The sequence below is a fragment of the Epinephelus lanceolatus genome, chromosome 5 (genome assembly GCF_041903045.1).
Source record: "Epinephelus lanceolatus isolate andai-2023 chromosome 5, ASM4190304v1, whole genome shotgun sequence".
NCBI lineage: Eukaryota > Metazoa > Chordata > Actinopteri > Perciformes > Serranidae > Epinephelus > Epinephelus lanceolatus.
The window spans coordinates 12,807,930-12,826,528 of record NC_135738.1 but is presented as its reverse complement, the minus strand read 5'-3'; the positions used below and the strand labels follow the sequence as shown (position 1 = coordinate 12,826,528).

The following is an 18,599-nucleotide window of genomic DNA, read 5'->3' as shown; positions in this document are numbered from 1 at the left end:
TATATACATCAATAGAATAAAACAAGAATAGAATAAGAGTAACAGTTATAAATATATACATTCAAGAGGTGAAAAATATTATTGTTTTTGTTGTGTGAAGCACTTTGTGTTGCATTCTTCTTCTATGAAAAGTGCTATATAAATAAAGTTTGACTGATTGATACAGCAGTCATGATCATCATCTGCAGCCTGAGTATCTGTTGGATAATCTGTGCTGCAGGTTGTAATAACGTGTTTGTCCTGTTGGGGGCGGTGTTGAGCCAGTTTCTGCTCCACAAAGAGTATAAAGGAGCTGATGAAAAAAAGGCGAACTTGCCTCCAATTGTTGAAGCGTCACGTCATGGAAAGAGTCACTTTGTTGCAGCGCGCTCAGGAATAAACCCAAAGAAACAATACAGAGCTGTGCTGTGTGTTGATCCTCTGCAGGAGGACACTGTCTGGGTGCTGACTCTGCTTTTGTTCCTCCACTTTCAAGGATCGACTGAAGATGCGCAGGAACCTGTTTACAAGGAAAACGCAGCAAGTTTCAGTGTGAGGGAATGCGGAGCGGGCTCACAATGCACAGGGATACCATTACTCATCCCTCTGTTTTTCACCACACCGGACCACTTTGTCTTCAAGATATTTGCACCGAGGATCATTTCTAGGCTCCGGGATGAGAAACAAGTGTCCGGTAAAGGAACAAGGCGAAGCTGCTGTCCGGTTTTTGAGGATTAAAGCCACCGTCGGTGCTTTTGGAGGAGCTCTGTTGTGAAACCAGTTTTGTTTTTGAACCTGTTGTGTTAGGAAAGGAGGAAGCGTCCTTGTGTTATGAGGAAGTTTGTGTGTTATAGAGCGTTTATAGCCTGAAGTTACTGTTAGACTTTTACACATATTAGATAGTAAGACAATAGAGTGATAATCTCAATGGGCTGAGGATGCTCGTGGGCACAGGAGGTTTGTTTTAGACTCTTTTGTTGGTGTAATAGTTTTACGTAACTGTTGACTTCTCCTGTGTTTACCAAGCGTCAGATCATTAAATTTACATCAGTCATACTCTGCTGTTGCACACCTGATCTGACAGCTGCCATGTAATTTGAGATGAGTTTAAATATTACAGTGAGCTAGTGTTTCCAACACAGCATGCATCAGGACAGCAGCAGCATCATCTAGGCACTATGTGCATGTAGAAGTTTTCTTGCTTTTGGACCCGCTGGAGTATCAAGATGTCAGTGAAAGCCAAAGCGATCTACACTTTCCTGAGTGAAAACAAAGAGGAGATCAGCATCCAGGAGAATGAGGAACTGGTTATCTTCGACGAGAAGTCGGTGGACGGCTGGTTTCAGGGGGAGAACAGCCGAGGGGAGAGGGGTCTCTTCCCTGCGTCCTATGTGGAGATTATTCGCACTCGCTCCAACTCTAATGTGACTGACTGCTCCATAAGCCCGGCGGGATCTTTAGGAAATGACTCCTCCTACTTCCCTTCAACCCCAAACACCACTCTGCATTTGCAGCAGAGTTACTATGACGACGACGATGATGACTGGGACGACTGGGACGACAGGTCAACGGTGGTGGACGATGGTGACCACACTAGGAGCCCAGGAGCCAATGGACATGCCCATCAGAGCCCGCTGTCCAACAACCCCAATGTGCACTACCGGGCCAAGCCGCACATGGAAAGACAGGACAGCATCTCCAGCTCGAGGAAAGGCAGCATGGTGGGCAGGAACTTGAACAGATTTTCCAGCTTTGTGCGCTCAGGGGTCGAAGCGTTCGTGTTGGGGGACGTGCCCATGATGGCAAAGATAGCTGAGTCGTACACCATCGAGATGGGTCCCGTGGGGCCCGTGTGGAAGGACAACCCACAGCCTTTCTCCTGCTCCATTGAAGACCCCACAAAACAGACAAAGTTCAAGGGCATCAAGACGTACATTTCGTACAGGGTCACGCCGAGCCACACTGGGCGTCCTGTCTACAGACGCTACAAACACTTTGACTGGCTGTACAACCGCTTGCTGCACAAGTTCACTGTGATCTCTGTGCCTCACCTGCCCGAGAAGCAGGCCACGGGGCGATTCGAGGAAGACTTCATCGAGAAACGTAAGAGACGGCTGATACTGTGGATGAACCACATGACCAGTCACCCAGTCCTCTCCCAGTACGAAGGCTTTGAACACTTTCTGATGTGCGCTGATGACAAGCAGTGGAAACTGGGCAAGAGACGAGCGGAGAAAGATGAGATGGTGGGTGCCCATTTCATGCTGACCCTCCAGATCCCCAATGAACACCAGGACCTTCAGGATGTAGAGGAGCGCGTTGACACCTTCAAGGCCTTCGCTAAGAAGATGGACGACAGCGTGATGCAGCTCACGCACGTCGCCTCGGAGCTGGTGCGTAAACACCTGGGTGGGTTCAGGAAGGAGTTCCAGCGGCTGGGGAATGCATTCCAGTCCATCAGCCAGTCGTTCATGCTGGACCCTCCCCACAGCTCCGAGGCCCTCAACAACGCCATCTCCCATACAGGCCGCACCTACGAGAACATTGGAGAGATGTTCGCAGAGCAACCTAAGTATGACCTCTTCCATATGCTGGACAAGCTGTCACTCTACCAAGGCCTGCTGGGCAACTTCCCCGACATTATTCATCTACAGAAAGGTAAAATCATCCACCAGTAGATTAAATGTGTGAGATGTCATTGATGTCATCGTGCATGCAAACACCATTACAGGGAAATTATAAAAAAAATCATACTAATAATTACATCCATAATCAACACAGATGTTTGGATGTATCCGCAGCCTCCCATCTGATTTTCATTCCTTTTTCTAGCCATCAGGCCACATAACGAGCTCTTCATGACACAGCAAATAGGAGTTATCAGAGGGGCAAGCAGGTTATCAATGAACCCAGACACAACCAAGTGCTGTAGCGTCCTACAGTCGAGACAAGCAGCAGCTGCACTGGTGTTGCAAAAGCTTCAATAGTAGTTACTAATAATAATAATATACAAAGTGTCTGCCATTGGGAACAAACCGAGCTGACGGCCCGTGATCACGTTTTGCTTCTCAATCTGTGCGATTTATTTTGTTATGGATGACAGATTAGGTCAGGTTTTGCCTCCAGCATCTCACACACACACACACACACACACACACACACACACAGACATGGTGTGTGTAGAGTTTAATATTAGGTCAGAGTGTTTTCCTACAGCATCTGAGGTCACCTGCTCCACCTCCTTCAGTTCAACTATTTACGGAATTAGCGATGCTGCAAAACTACCATTGATATTCTGTTTAAAACTGGGTGTGTGTTTTTTAGTGGGTTCACCTTAAATAGCTCTACGTTCTGCTCAAACTTTGATGAGACCAATAGGCAGGCGCTTTGTTGTAGTGCAATATAACAACCAACAACCATGATGTGACAAGGACACCTGAGTAACACGGACAGGGAGTGGCTTATGTGTAAGAGATATGTTATCAGCTTATCTTAGCCACTCTGATGCTGGTGTTCCTCAAAATTGCTGTTAGATCTTAAGGTTCAAAATGTAACTGAATAAGATAGAGCCTCCTGATACTTCTTGGGGATATACAGTATATGACAGGATTTGTTAGGAGAAAAGATGTGGCCTAAAAGCTGAGCTGCTGGAGACAGAAGTCATTGTTGGATGTGTGACATTAGGCGCTGTCTGACCAAATAGTTCTAGGGACTTCCTGAGAGGAACCGCTCACAATGAAGCTTCCCTGAGAACTACATACCTTCAAAGGTTTTTTTTTCTGTTTGCATTTGCACCACTAATAAGAACGCTGAAGTGATGTAAGCTGACTGATGGTATTGCAAGTCCAAATCAGGTTGTATTTCCCCCGCCACGTATATTTAAAGCCTATACTTTACTTTCAGTTCAATTGTCCTTGTTTTCTACCCCTTTTCTTCCCTACTAAGAGCTGCTGTTTGTGTTTTCTGTTGTCTGTTTATACCAGTGGATCCCAACTGGTGGACTGCAGTCCAAAAGTGGGTCACGGGTAGCATGGAAATCCAGACCCAAATCTAGAAAGATTTAGGGTCTGGCCATGAGTAATGCAAATGGTCCAACTTGAGGGACGGCACCAAGCATGCATTTGTAAATATCACTGCACGCAATTGGATAACATTATGACCAATCAGAACAATACACAGGGTGACGTATCCAGAGCGCTACCAGCGGAGCTAACTGGTAGATTAGACTCTTGCCGGATCCAGTCGGCAAAACAGCAAAAACGTCCTTCTTGCAAAGGAAAGATTCGAGCGCCGTCTTCTGTTCCTCTTTTAGAGAAAAAGCCAAGTCTAACTCATTCATTGTAGCGGCCAAAGCCACTTCAAAAAACTGACTGATTCCGGACTTTGTTGTCGCAGTGCTGTCGTCATCTGTTTAGCTCGCCTTTGGCCCGCCTATATCAGATACACCGATGTGACTGGAGCAGCTCGATTCCAAGGGCATAGGTAATGAGCATCATTACTGATTGCCAGAGTGACTCACTGAGCAAATTCAAATTGTGCTCTCGCAAGAACTCTGGATTTCCAGGGTAGGTCACGGGTCCATTCTGAATGGACAGCAAGTGACTCGTGAACATGTCAATTTTGTAAAAAACACACTTCATTTACAGTGAATTTCCAGCACAGAGCTTTTATTCTGAAGTGCAGTTTCCTGCTGTAGAGTGAGTGAATAACGGACAGCTCCTTAACTAGCTCGACGACATGGCCCAATTCAAGTATGACTCTGAATGTGTTAAACTGTGTGGACCTTGAGGTGATGACTTAAGATAAAATCTTGACCCGTGGCTGAACCAGTTGGGAACCACTGGTTTACATGACCAACAGGTTTTTAATAGCATTTAAAATGGCGGTTGCTGGTGCTACATTCGCTAGTTTTTTTGACAGTCACCCTACACTTCCATCACTCATGATCCCTCTTGTGCTGGGACAGTACCTACACTAAAAGAAAAACTAAAAAAGGCCTAAGAACTACGACTATTCCTAGTTCCTCCTAGACACAATAAAAAGGGGAGTTCTTAACACTAAGATCCTCACCAATCTCAGTCACCCTTGTTCTCAGCTCGGCAGCCTTTTCCATCACGAGAGACTGACCTGTCATGGCATGTGCGGTGCGCTACAATACATCATCTCAATACAGCATCTCCGTATCAGTTTAATAGGAAGAGGAGTGTCTGTATTTTTGATGGTAGTGAAAATCATACCTTTAGGAATTCTAAATACCCTGCTATACCATAATACCTTGATACTGCCCAAGCCTAGTAGTTGTCTTTAAGATAGCTTGTTTTTAAATCCTTGGTGTTCAGTTGTCATTCCTGTGGTCTTTTAATTTGGGGTTCTCAGAGGCAACTGTCTTGACATCTCTGTCCTTCTCCTTGTGGTCTTAACATCAAGACATACTGTATGCCAAATGCCCATTTTATCTTTAACTCCAAACATAGTTTTGGGCAGATGCAAAGGTTTCTACGAACCGAGAAAGAGTTCTGTTATCACTATTTTTATAGGATGATACAGTTCACACTGGAGTCTCCAACACTTCCTGCAAACCTACTTTAAAGATCACACATACCTCTCACATATAAATGTGGCAAAATTTAGCAAGGTGATGCTTCTTTTGAGCATTATCAGTACTTACATCTGTGAATCATAGCATTAATGCCCACAGTGACAAGAGATGCTATAAGCAGCTAATGTTGGAAATTCACTTGTTATGTCTGTTGCAAAGTGTCACTCCTTCACTGGAGCCAGTGGCTTATTTTACTCTCAAAAGCATATTGATGTTTAATCAGTAATCAGAATCATAAAGCACAGCATTTCCCTGTAACTGTACATTCCTGATTTGAATACTTTGTGACGACTGCGTTTGTGACGGCTGATTTTCATTAACCTCATGGTGGAATATTAGCTCTGCCAAGGTCTGCACTGCAACTCAGGCCTTTTCCTCCTCTCAGCCTTTTTAGATTGGCCCATGAGAGCAGTGGCATATCAGCGTTCTGTGTCAGCTCTCAGACAAATAACAGTATCAGCTGATTGGAGTTAGTTACAGAGGAAGGAAAGGGCTGCTACCACTGGTAAATGTTATCTTCCTTCAAACAGCTGGCAAACATTATCACAGAGGTCATCTGGGATACAGTTCAGCTAGTTACATTCAGTTACTCCCACCACCGATAAATGAGCAAAACAAAGCCATCTGAATGATATTAAAGGCTCAGTCTGCCCAAATCACAAAAAAAGTGAATGTTATTATTCAACCTTGGTGGTGTCAGGCTGTGACGTGCCAAAGATTTGAGATATCTGGCTCTGAAATTTAATTTCTAAATGCTTGGAACACCACACAGGAAATTCCATTCGTTCTCGTTATATTGGGATGACAAAGGTGGATATCCCAAAAATATCTGCTTGGCGGTGCACCACTGGGTTAAGTAGAAAAATATGTCTCTCCTTAATTTTGGCAAACTGACACTTTGAAACAACACTAACTTTTTAAAGAAGAAACAACATGTTCTTTCTGCTTCAAATGAAAAGTTCAGCTCATAAGCAATAATGTCTGCTCAATTCAAATCAAGCCTGTGGTGGCTAATTTTGGCAAACTTTAGTCGGAATTTGCTGTGTTACTGACACTACTGAGCCTGTTTTACCATTCACTTAGTCAATTGTAGCCACACTGTTCATCAAAAGTCACTTGGCATCGCAGAAGGGAACATTATTAAAACTAGGAGGAAGAGAAAAGAGATAAAGTATAATTAGGTATTTCATTGTTGTTTTTGCAAACATGTTGGGCATTTATATTAACACTAAGGGATTTTTTTAATCCATAAAAGATGATGAACAGAAGTGTTTTAAAGGAGATGATCAGAGATATTGCAGCCCAGTTTCTAGAAGAAAATGTTGGCATTGTACGTCTTTGCTCATCACAAATACATTACATTTGTACATTTCATATACATCATATCATTCATTCATTCTCTGTAACTGCTTATCCTGTTGGGGGTTGCGGGGCTGACACTGGGCAGGAGGTGGGGCACACCCTGGACAGGTCACCAGACTTTCACAGGGCTGACACATAGAGACAGACAACATTCACACTCACATTCACACCTACGGACAATTTAGAGTCACCAATTAACCTGCATGTCTTTGGACTGTGGGAGGAAGCTGGAGTACCCGGAGAAAACCCACGGGGAGAACATGCAAACTCCGCACAGAAGGGCTTTTCCACCTCAGGATTTTTTTGTGCCTAAACTTAGCCACGCATTAACCACAGTATTGTTTAAATGCAAAGTTTCAACGGATCTGTACATCCAAACATTTCTGCTGCAAGATTGGGTTATATATCGTGTGTACAGGTCAATTGTGTGCATCATGCCAATAAAACAAAGGTATTGTTTGCAACATCTAATACAGTGGTTCCCAACTAGTGGGTCGTGGCCAAAAGTGGGTCGTGGGTTCATTCTGAGTGGACAGCAAGTGACTCACGAATGTGTCATATGTAAAAAATAAATAAATAAATGTATTATGAAGTACAGTGAATTTCCGGCACAGAGCTTTTATTTTGAAGTGCCATTTTCTGCTGTAGAGTGAGTGGTGAGTAACCAAGGGATAGCTACTTACCAGTGACAGCAAATTAGCTTGACGACATGGCCAAATGCAAGTATGATGCTTCATATAATAAACTGTGTGGACCTTAAACTAATGACTATGAGAAATCTGGACCTGTGGCTGGACCAATTGGGAACAGTCAACTGAACTTTAGTTTAATAAACGAGGTAATCTTGTGGCAAATGCTGTTAACATACTGTCATGTATTGCTTTTTTTCATGCATTTTTGTTTTTGCAACTTAGCTGGCCAGTACTTTATTCTAGCCTTTCCATATGCTTGCCAAGAGTAAGGCTGTGTATTGAACCTTGATACTTCAAAGAGTTGGCATTCATTCATTCATTTGGTCGTTATATTGATACTAAAAGTCAACAACAAATACCTAGTGGTGTTGTTTACTTACTCTTTAATCAAATAGTCCCTATCTTAAATCCTAATTTTGCCAAGTTTGGACTATTTAAGGTAGGCGATACCTTGTGCAACTGGCTGTTTTCAAAGCTCAACTTGTTAAATGAAAAAAGTGACTGTATAAAATGTATATATTCCTCAAAGCAATGTATTTAAGAAAAGTATAATTTTCATACCTGTGCTGAAGCTATTGGAAACAGCATAAAAAATTGTAAAACGGCACCCAACCTTAGCAAAGAGACAACAAATACAGTGCCCGAGGAGGTTGTGCAGCAGTGTTTTTGTGCAGTCAGAGACCTTTTCCCTCTGCTGAGTCTTCCCTGCCGGTCCAGATAACTCCCCTTGATGTGACTTGTGTTCTGCTGAACCAGATACAGCTGTGGCAACACTCAGAACACACAGAACTGAGGTCAGCCTTTTCCGGTGCACTCCTCCTCCTCTTCATGTCCTCATTGCTTCTTTCCTGCCTGATTTTTCCCTTCACTGAGTTCTATAGGAGCTGATTTTTTTTTGTTAACAGTGATCCTGATGAGCATGTGAACTGCAGGAATGTTAACTGTCTCTGAGCTGTGGTGCTGGGCAGGGGCTGCATGTGGCCTTGATAAAATGGATCTAGGGAGGAGAAGGGTTTGGGGTGATGTCAGAAAAATGTCAGGGTGTGCTTCATACATCTCTTTATCTCGTTCTCTTTGTCCTACTTTAGCTTTTTACTCCGCAGATCTTTGAGTTTCTTCTCTTTTGGTTTCTACTGTTGCTCAATCTACTGGTCTGTCTGTTTTGTTATCCTCTTCACGTCCTTCTTCTTTTCATCTTTCCCCCTCATGTTTCCCCCTTAAGACATCCACATCAGAACTGTCTGTCTGGGCAGCACCCTGGTTTCAATAATGGAGAAAGTAAATCTAGTTTGGTCCAAAGGCGTGGACTCTTAGCTGTGCTCTGCTGTACTCTGAACCTCTGCCAGACTTAATCCCATAGACCTTGATCTCATTTGAATACAATTGAGAGTCTTGAGCTATAGGGTTCATTACATAGCATTGTTATTCAAAAAAGGGCCTCTGATGCTTTAGTGTGAGCAGATGTGAGCACTGCTGGCTACACTTGCACTGCCTGTTACAATTACTCCTTGGTAATCCTGTTCTCTGAAATTTATTGTGCTGACTCATATGCATTGTTGTTTCTGCAAACTACAAATACATTACATGTGTATGTATTATACGCATCATATCAGTGTTTCTGAAGTGATGCAGTACATGAGCGGACTGTCATCTTGAGGTGGAGAGGATGGTGGATGACGTGACACCTAGGTGAGACGTCTACCAGGCTGCAGACTACTGTCCAAGACCAACAAACAACAAAAGCAGTTGTTTGTTAGCGAGACATTGCTGCATATTCACTGGCTTTTTAGCCACCAAACATGAGTGTTTTTAAATGATGTGTAGCTGTTGTTCCAGTGGGTATAGTGCCATGGAAAGCAGTTGTACTTTACTGACATGGCTGTGTTTCCTGCCACGATTGTGCCACCAAAACTGAGTATTTTTAGGGCCCTGACACACTAAGGGTGTTTTCGCATATAACCCTTTTTAAGCAAACCAAACACAGTCCTCTTAAAATGGACCAAAAAGTGAACAAACAGAAAAGAGACTCCACTTCAGGTCTGATGGGCCTCAGCCCTCTTTCTACTCACACTATATATAATATATATTGATGTAGTTTTGTTTATACTTTGATGCAGTGCAGTTATGAAGCCTCTTGCTCTTAGAGGAAAACCTTAGTGTTTCTGTGCTGTAGACTGTTGTTGTTTGAGGTATTCTACATTCCACACTTGGAGACGTGCAGTATCTTCTGTGGACCAAACTAAAACTACTTCTTGTCCTGCATCCTTGCAAGCGTTACACCACGCTTCGGGAGGTGGTCTGAGTTTGGTTTGCTTCAGAGGGGTCTCTAAAGCAAAGAGTTTTCTTGGAGTGTGCACGTATGCGCAAAAAATATGCCTAGTCATTGCTCTGAGTCTGTTTAGAGGGCTGAAAAGGACCAAGTGTTGGGCCGCTGATGGTCAACTGTCGTCCTAGTTTTGCAGTGTGTCCTTTACCATTGGGGGCAGCAGTAGCTCAGTCCATAGGGACTTGGGTTGGGAACCGGAGGGTCGCCTGCTCGAGTCCCCGTCCGGACCAAATATGGAGCATGGACTGGTGGCTGGAGAGGTGCCAGTTCACCTCCTTTTGCCCCTGAGCAAGGCACCGAACCCCCCAACTGCTCGGGATGCCTGACCAAGGCAGCCCCCTCACCCTGACATCCCTCCACTTTGTGCATGCTTAGGTCCTGTTTGTGCATGTGTGTGTCTTTCGGACCTGTGTGTGAATGACAGAGTGAAAAAATTGAATTTCCCCTCAGGGGGATTAATAAAGTATATATAAAAAAAACAAACAAAAAAAAACAAACAAAGAAAGAAGTCAACCCTTGAAAGCTTTTCTTTGGCCAATTCAGCATTTTGAGTCTGCATCAGGCACGACGGAGCCCATTGGTTAATGAAATCACTCTGATTGGCAGCCCAGCTCAGTGCATGAGAAAAGAAACAGAGAAGAGGAGCGTAAACAAGCAGCTAAAGTCAAAAGGGCGTCAGATCAAAACAAACTCATTATACTGGGTAAGATTATTTTTAAAGCCCTCAAGCAGAAGCAGTTTGTAACTATTTGTGTTATTGTTCACTAGCACACGGAAAATATCATTTGTTCTTTCAACATGGGGTTGTGGTATTAATTTGCTAACTGGCTAACTAGCATCTTGAATCCATCCTGTCAGTCTTCCGGTTTCCCTTTTTGAATGATGAATACAAACAGAGTTGGGGAGTTACTACTTACAGTAAGTGTAATGGAGTTATGTAATTACATTACAAAATAAATGTGAGTGTAATCTGTTTCAGTTACTGAGAAAAACTGTGTAATTAAATTACATTTACTAATCAAAATGTTGGCGATTATACAAGGGTTTCACCCCAATATATTTCTTAGGGTAAAAAGCTTATATGTAGAATATAACATTCTATATTCTTCATTATATCCTCCTGAGACCTGAACTTTTGTTTGGTTTGCATTTTTAATTTTTCCCAGCGAATTTGTTATCAGTAGGACCTGATAAGTACAAAACACTAAACATTGTCAACGATAATTAAGTCTCATTGTCCACAAATAAGATGGTGATGAAGTCCAAATGTCCTCAAATGGGATAACAGTAAAATCAACAAGTTTCAACCATACAGTGTGATCAGGTTTTGGACCTTGTCCACTTTTGTGTTAGCCTGGAAATCCAGACCCAAATCTAGAAAGATTTAGGGTCTGGCTATGAGTAATGCAAATGGCCCAACTCGAGGGGTGGCACCAAGCATGCATACTGCACGCAATTGGATAACACTACGACCAATCAGAACAATACTTAGCGCTTAGCTACCAGCGGAGCTAACTGGTAAATTAGACTCTTGCCGGATCCGGTCGGCAAAACAGCAAAAACGTCCGTCTTGCAAAGGAAAGACTCGAGCACCGTCTTCTGTTCCTCTTTTAGAGAAAAAGCCAAGTCTAACTCGTTCATTGTAGCGGCCAAAGCCGTTTCAAAAAACTGACTGATTCCGGACTTTGTTGTCGCAGTGCTGTTGTCATCTGTTTAGCTTGCCTCTGGCCCGCCTATATCAGATACACCGATGTGATTGGTGCAGCTCGGCTCCAACGGCATGGGTAATGAGCATCATTACTGATTGCCAGAGTGACTCGCTGAGCAAATTCAAATTGTGCTCTCGCGAGAACTCTGGATTTCCAGGGTACTTTTGTGTCGAGATTGGCTGCAGACTTGATAGAGATGGCTGCCATCTTGTTTTTACATTGATCAGTAATAAAAGTTTGACAGTGCTGAGCACTGTTGTGAGGGTCACACTGACTGGTTTAAATTTATATTTATAGGACTTTTCAGCTTTCAACATTTGTTAAAAAACTAATCAAAAACTAATCAAACATAATAAGTTACATTACTTTGATGAAGTGTTTAAAACAGTTAAATTACTTACTACATTAGTTGTAACAACAGGTTAACTAATAATCTGTCACCTATTACATTTTAAAAGTAATCTTCCCAACACTGAATACCATCTACCATGGCCTGCTGCTATCTAGAGTCAGTCGCAGAACATAGGTGCTAGTTGGCTGTAGTCTTTGTGACGTGTTCAGTTGCAACTTTTTGACCAAGACACTGGTGACATAAGCCAACAGTCAGCATTTGTCCCCACCAGTTCTTTGATGTGGGTTTGGTGTGTCTGGGCTTTGAGCCAAAACATGATTTTTTCCTCGCCATAATCACGTGCTTATTGTGCTTAACCCTAACCATACATTTTAATGTCTCTGCTACATAATATCTTGCAAATGTAACATATCCATTGTCTGGAATCAATCTAGCCTTAAATATTAAATGTGTATTCTCTTGAAGTAAGGTTATGTTGACAGCAATTTTAACGTGTCAACTAATCGAGAGAGTGAGGCAGATATCATGTTCCGTAGTTTTTGTATCTGGCAACATCTGAGGCACAAATCTGAGACAAAACCACCTCATGAAGCATTGAATTAACACAAAAGGCTCCACAATAGAGTGAAACCAACCCGCCCTGCAGTGTGGGTATCAGTCTGATCTGATCTAATCACACGTTGTGTAAGATGAAATCTGAGGCGTTTGCTCTGTAGGAGACCTGGATCTGCATCACCTGTGTCCCCAGAATGACATGTTGAGTCTTGGAGTTCACTTTAAGAAAGTACGGCAACAGGGGTGTCAGTAGCGTAGAGGATAATGCCGGCGCCCCATGTATAGAGGCATTGCCTCGCCGCAGCGGCTGCGGGTTCGAATCCGGCTCGCGGCCCTTTGCTGCATGTCAGTCCCCGCTCTCTCTCTGTCTCCTCATTTCACCCTCTGTCCTGTCAATAAAGGCAAAAAGCCAATAAAAATAATCTTTAAAAAAAAAAAGAAAGTACGGCAACAATTACAGTTAACTTGTTGTGGATAACTCAAAACAAGATGATTAAATTTGAACTTCAAGTGGTGGCTTAGCTAGAGAAGGCCACACTGGAGTAATTGCAGTTTAGAATCCTGAAGTAAAAGGTCATAAGTGACATAAAACCAAAACAAAAGTCGTGACAAATGTGCTGTGGTAATCTGCAGTGCATTTTTTCAAAATAAAATGTACCAAACTTTAGCTGCTTTCCTTTTATCTTGACTCATTTTTTTGGCATTTAGATTGTTCTTCAGTATAGACAGTGTGGTCTTTCTCACTTCAGCTATTGCTGATAGTGGGATAAAACCTTCTGAGATCCAGAGCAGAGCATTATTCAGTTTGAGAATGAGCTAGCTCCCCTGGGATGCCTCCAGCACACCAGCCAGACTTTTAATCTGGACAAGAGGTTAGTTGTCCTCCATATGGCAACACATTGCAGCACACATGCAGGCTCTATCAGTTCGAAGGAAAAGATTTTCTGTCGCCAGCTCTGAGGAAATGTATGTGTCGAATGTCTCCTTGATTTGCAACAGAGGCTTGTCTTACTTTATGTTTTGGGATTGTGCAGTGTCTCAGTGTGTTTTGTCTGAACAGCTCTCAGTATTTTTTAATATTTCAAAGTGCTGCTGTATTTATATTGTCTGATAAACATGCTACAGATTAACATTCCATACACTGGTTACAACATACAGGAAAATACAGCACTGTCAGCAGGAAGGCTGTGAAACCAGTCGAGGGTTTCAGGAGCGTGCAGTGGCCCAGTTATGGCACCTTTTGAACATTGATTGTATGTTATTTTGTTGGCTGCAGTCCCCGTCTCTGCCTGTGGTGACTATGGAGAGCAAATGTTTTCTCTCTCCTGTTTGCGTACTCATAAATCTCGACAAAGGCTAGGCCCTCTTCTTCACACACACTGTGTATCCACATGCTTCTGCATTCCTGTCTGTGTTGGCCCCAGTGCACTGCTGTTTCACACTGAAGGAGATTACAGATGTCTCCAAGAACTCGGTCTTTACCACCGCCACCCCCCTCCTCCTCTCAAAGAACCACAGATTGTGTGGTACAGTGTCATTAGACTGAAAGAGGCATGAGGTAAGAGAGGAGTTAGCTTATATTTGAAAAGACTAATAGCTATATATATATATATATATATATATATATATATATGTTCTGTCCTGCTCATGAACTTAAATTGGACAAAACCATTTTTCCTTTTACCTCCCAGTGTACGATGCAACATCACCACAAGCTATGACCTCAATTACAACACAGCCGAACCTATTAGTCTGTAGCTATCAAGGCCACATCCGAACAAAGAACAGCCCTGGGTTACAAATGCAGCCTCCTTGTTTATTTCAATGAGACAACTACATTGGTGCCTGAGCCGTGTCAAGTTGGGTAATGTTCAGCTTTTACATCAACACAATGAAACGTAATTTGGCATGGACTGAATTAGCCAATAAAGTCCATGTATGCACCCATTCCTGGTAGGACCGAGGGCATTTCAGTGTCATTCAGCCGGCTACCTGCCCAGCATCTAATGGTGAACAGACGGTTAGCCACTAGCTAGAGAAAACAGTGGAGCATTTAAAAGTTAAAGAGACAGATATTTTTCTGAACAAGCTGGTGGAGAGTAGAGATGTGAGTTTCAATTTATTTTGCTTCTGATAGCCAGACACCCATTAACCATCAACTAATCTGTTCCTTTCTTTTTTTGGGGGGCATTTTTGTCTTTATTTCATATTTATTTGATAGTAGATATTTTGAGAGCTGGTAGCGTGAGGGGGGAGAGAGAGGGGATGGCATGCAGCAAAGGGCCATGGGTTGGCATTGAGCCTGCAGCTGCTGCAGCAAGGACTTAGCCTTTGTACGTGTGACACCTATTCTACCAAGTGAGCCACTGGGTGCCCCACTATGCTGTTAAATTTTAAGGAAAAAAAAATGCAAACTGGGGCGTCAGTGGCTTAGTGGATAGAGCAGGCGCCCCATGAACAAGGCTGTGGTCCTTTGCTGCATACCATCCTCTCTCTCTCTCTCTCTCTCCCCTTTTCACACGCTGTCCTATCAATTAAAGGCAAAATGCCCAAAAACACATCTTTAAAAAAAAAAAAAAAAAAGCAACATGACTTGAAATACAAGAGGCTTTTCCTTTTGGGCTAGCGCTCAATTGACTTAGTGAGCTTTATCACCACAATTCAAAGCGCTATCCATTTTTAGGAGGTGAAATTTTAATGCTTTGTGCTTCAAAACCCACCCTCCAGTCTTCCCCCAAGTAGCCATGGTGAGTGAGTGACTTAACTTTGAGCTGCAAAACCCCTTAAGCATTGTTAATTATGTTAGCACCACTAGCTGTGCTGACACTGCTAATGGAGCTAACAGTGATGCTAAAAAGGGGCTTGCAGTTTGAAACTGAACAGCTTACTCATTAGAGCGACCTTGTGGGAAACCAGAGGGTGGGCACAATGTTTATACAGTAACGTTGTTGGGTTAGCATTACCAGTGGTAATCACCAAATCAGTGGTGCTGCTGGTTAGCTCCCATCCAACCTAGCTGGTGTGCAGTGCAGAATGGCCAAGGCTAGCTAACCAGTGGAGACTGGAGGGTGGGCGGTTAATGCAGCTGTCTGTCTGTCTCCCATAAATCCCGGTGACTCGCAGTGCAGTAAACTGAAGAGTAGCAGAATTACCTTAAAGACTTACATACATAATTGGTCAAAAGTAATCTAGGCAGTGAACTGATTAACAGTTTACCATTGACATCCCAACAGAGATAATGGATGCTATTGTTGCTCTGTGTCTGATGTGTGAATAGATATACCTCAGGTGTTTTGTCCAGTGGCCAAAACGTTAATTAATACAGCTTAAAGGCAGAACTATTTTCAGTCTGAAAGCCTGCCAAGTACGCTTATGGTCCATTTCCACCGCATGGTACAGCACGGCTCGACTCGGCTCGCTCTTTCTTGGTATTCCATTAACAAAAGCTGTGTACAGTACCTGTTTATTTTTTTTTTTGGTACCATCTTGGTCGAGGTTCCAAGTGAACTTAGCCAATAATAGAGGGTTGAGTTAAAACACTGCAGACTCCTGATTGGTCAGAGAGAACCGTACCGACACGGGACATCCCTCACAAACCTGTCATTTTTAAACAGCCAAGCTATCTTCAATAGCAGCTGCAATTTTTTTATTCACTCGACCCAGACTTCAAAAAATGGCACCCCACAAAACGACACTATACACTACGTACACTAAGCTGTTCATGTGACGAAATGCAGATGTTGCTGATCTCTGGTTGCTGATGAAAGCAATCAGTGTCACATTGAAGATGAAGGCAGTTTCATGCAGCATCTCTATAGCAATAAGCTGAGACTTTCACAAACACTGAGGGGGTACCAGGCTTTCTAACGTTATCCTCACCACTTGCACTCGCCATCCATCTCAGCTCAGCTGCTTGTTCCAGAGACTGACCTCTGGTGGTGCGTGCTGTGCACTACAATACAGCATTTCCATATCAGTTTAATAGAAAGTGGAGTGTCTGTATTTTTCAGTTGTTGAAATTCATACCAACAGAAGTTCTGAATACCCTGCCATACCGTAATACTCTGATAATGCCCGAGCCCTGTACTACAAGTGAGTTGAGTCAAGTCAAGATAAACCATGTAGTGGAAATGAGACATTAGAGGTCAGTACTATGTTGTTATTATTTCTGTCTGTCTGAACAGATGTCCTCAGGCCCAAAGAAATGCAGGTTAGGCTAATTGGAAAACCTGAAGATGCTTTGCAGATGTGAATGGGTTTTTTCCAGTCTATATGTTTGTGATAGACTGGCAACCTGCCCAGGGTGTACCCAGCCTCTTACGCAGTGCTCACTGCATGCTGGGATAGGCTCCACTCCCCGTCGACCCGCCAACAGGAAAGTGGTTTTTGGAAGTCTCCGAGTGCTTGGATTGTTATGAATAAATGGAAAATAGAAGTCATTGGCATCTGTATTTGTTCATGTTTTGATCAATCCATTTTTTGGCATCTTGTCACCAGTTAGCTCACACATTAATTGTTTTTCTGGCTCTGTCCATTGAACTCCATTGCAGCTAAAATAACCCTAAACTAAAACTTCTTCTTCTTTGTCGCCACCAGTCTGCTAATCTTTTCCCTCCCTTGACAGGAATGAAGCTTAAACTGTCAGAGAGGGTCTGGGTGTCTGCCAACATAGCTGTAGTCATGGTAGCGCTGACACGATGCTTGTGGTTGGCATGGAGACGCCATCCTTCAGAGGAGAGCATTGTTAGCTGTTGCATTCTCTGGTCTTGTGTCATGAAAAACACCATCGTAAAAGTTAGGACAATGGAAAGCCCTTGTCATTTGACCGAGTCTTTAATTTGTTAGGACGTGTCAGTTGAGGTTGGATATCCACATCGCACTGTGTCACCAATTACAGCTGACAGTCTGATCAGCCAGACATCTTTCATCAGAGGGACATCTTGCATTTTTCTTTATTTTACTGTCTCTCTCAAGTTCTTGCAACACTCCTCAGTTAGACGTAAGTTACAGGGCAAACACACAGAGGAAATGATACATCTGCTTCATAACAAAAGAGTCTAAACTGAAATTAATTGAACGTCCAAATCAGAAACAGAACGGAAAGCCTTAAGACCTGGAGGGATTGTAGGACATCACAACTCTTGTCTCACAAAGCTTAGAGTAATAAAGATAAGTTATACAAATGGATTATGATGTCACTGTTAATGCTGACATGATTATTTCTTTTACGTGATGTGTGATGACAGATTTTTTTAAATATCCGATCTTGGTGAGGCTGGCTGAGTTTGAAAAAGCCAACATAATGAAGCTCATTTTGTTTCATATGGCAGCTGGAAATCCCAAATATTCTTTATCGGAATCGAGTCCAAGTTTTGATTTCAGTGACAACACCCTCTTTTTTTACAAATGTATGAAACTTGAGCTTAAGAGGGATGAAATAAATCCCTTTGCAGAGGAATGCTGAGATAAATGCGGGGGTATTAGGGGTGATTAATAACACTTCCCTTCAAGATCAGAGCTGAGCATAAACAAATGCATCTTGATAGGAACATGTCTGACAGGAGCGTGGATTTACAACACCATCTGTGCGAAACTTAAGTATATAATAGTTTTATATCAGATTCACTGTACACATTTAAAAAAGAAAGAACATCTGTTGAACATCTCTTTGCATGGCTTTAATTAGGATCTTCAATTGGAGCTCTTGGAAGCTTCACGTCTTATTTCTGTGAGTGTAACAGTTACAGTCACAGTCAAAAGAGTCGTAGATGTGCGCAGAAAATTATCGAGCGTGCAGAGACAGTTGCCCGATCACTGAGATTAAGCATTTCTGGTAACTAATTCTCCGTGCAGGCTTGAGAGGGTGGTGCTGTTTTGAACATTCCTCAACCCTGAAGTAATATAAAAAAATCAAAGTATTGGAAATATTTGTTTCAGTGTCCCGTAGCCAATTAGCCCCGAAGATAAATGGCCAAAGGATATTTGAGATGGCAAAAATCGGCTGGGAGCACATTCCAGCTCAGGA

At 42.8% G+C, this 18,599-nt stretch overlaps 1 protein-coding gene across 1 annotated transcript in view; it reads left to right on the top strand.

Annotated features, from left to right (window-relative positions):
* The first annotated feature begins 1,060 nt into the window (after positions 1–1,060).
* The window catches only part of snx33 (sorting nexin 33), a 28,060-nt gene continuing 10,521 nt past the window's right edge, over positions 1,061–18,599 (top strand). Inside the window, exon 1 of the mRNA XM_033635386.2 lies at positions 1,061–2,637. Coding sequence (XP_033491277.1) covers positions 1,206–2,637 — 1,432 coding nt within the window. The 5' untranslated portion in view covers positions 1,061–1,205. The remainder of the gene's footprint in view (positions 2,638–18,599) is intronic.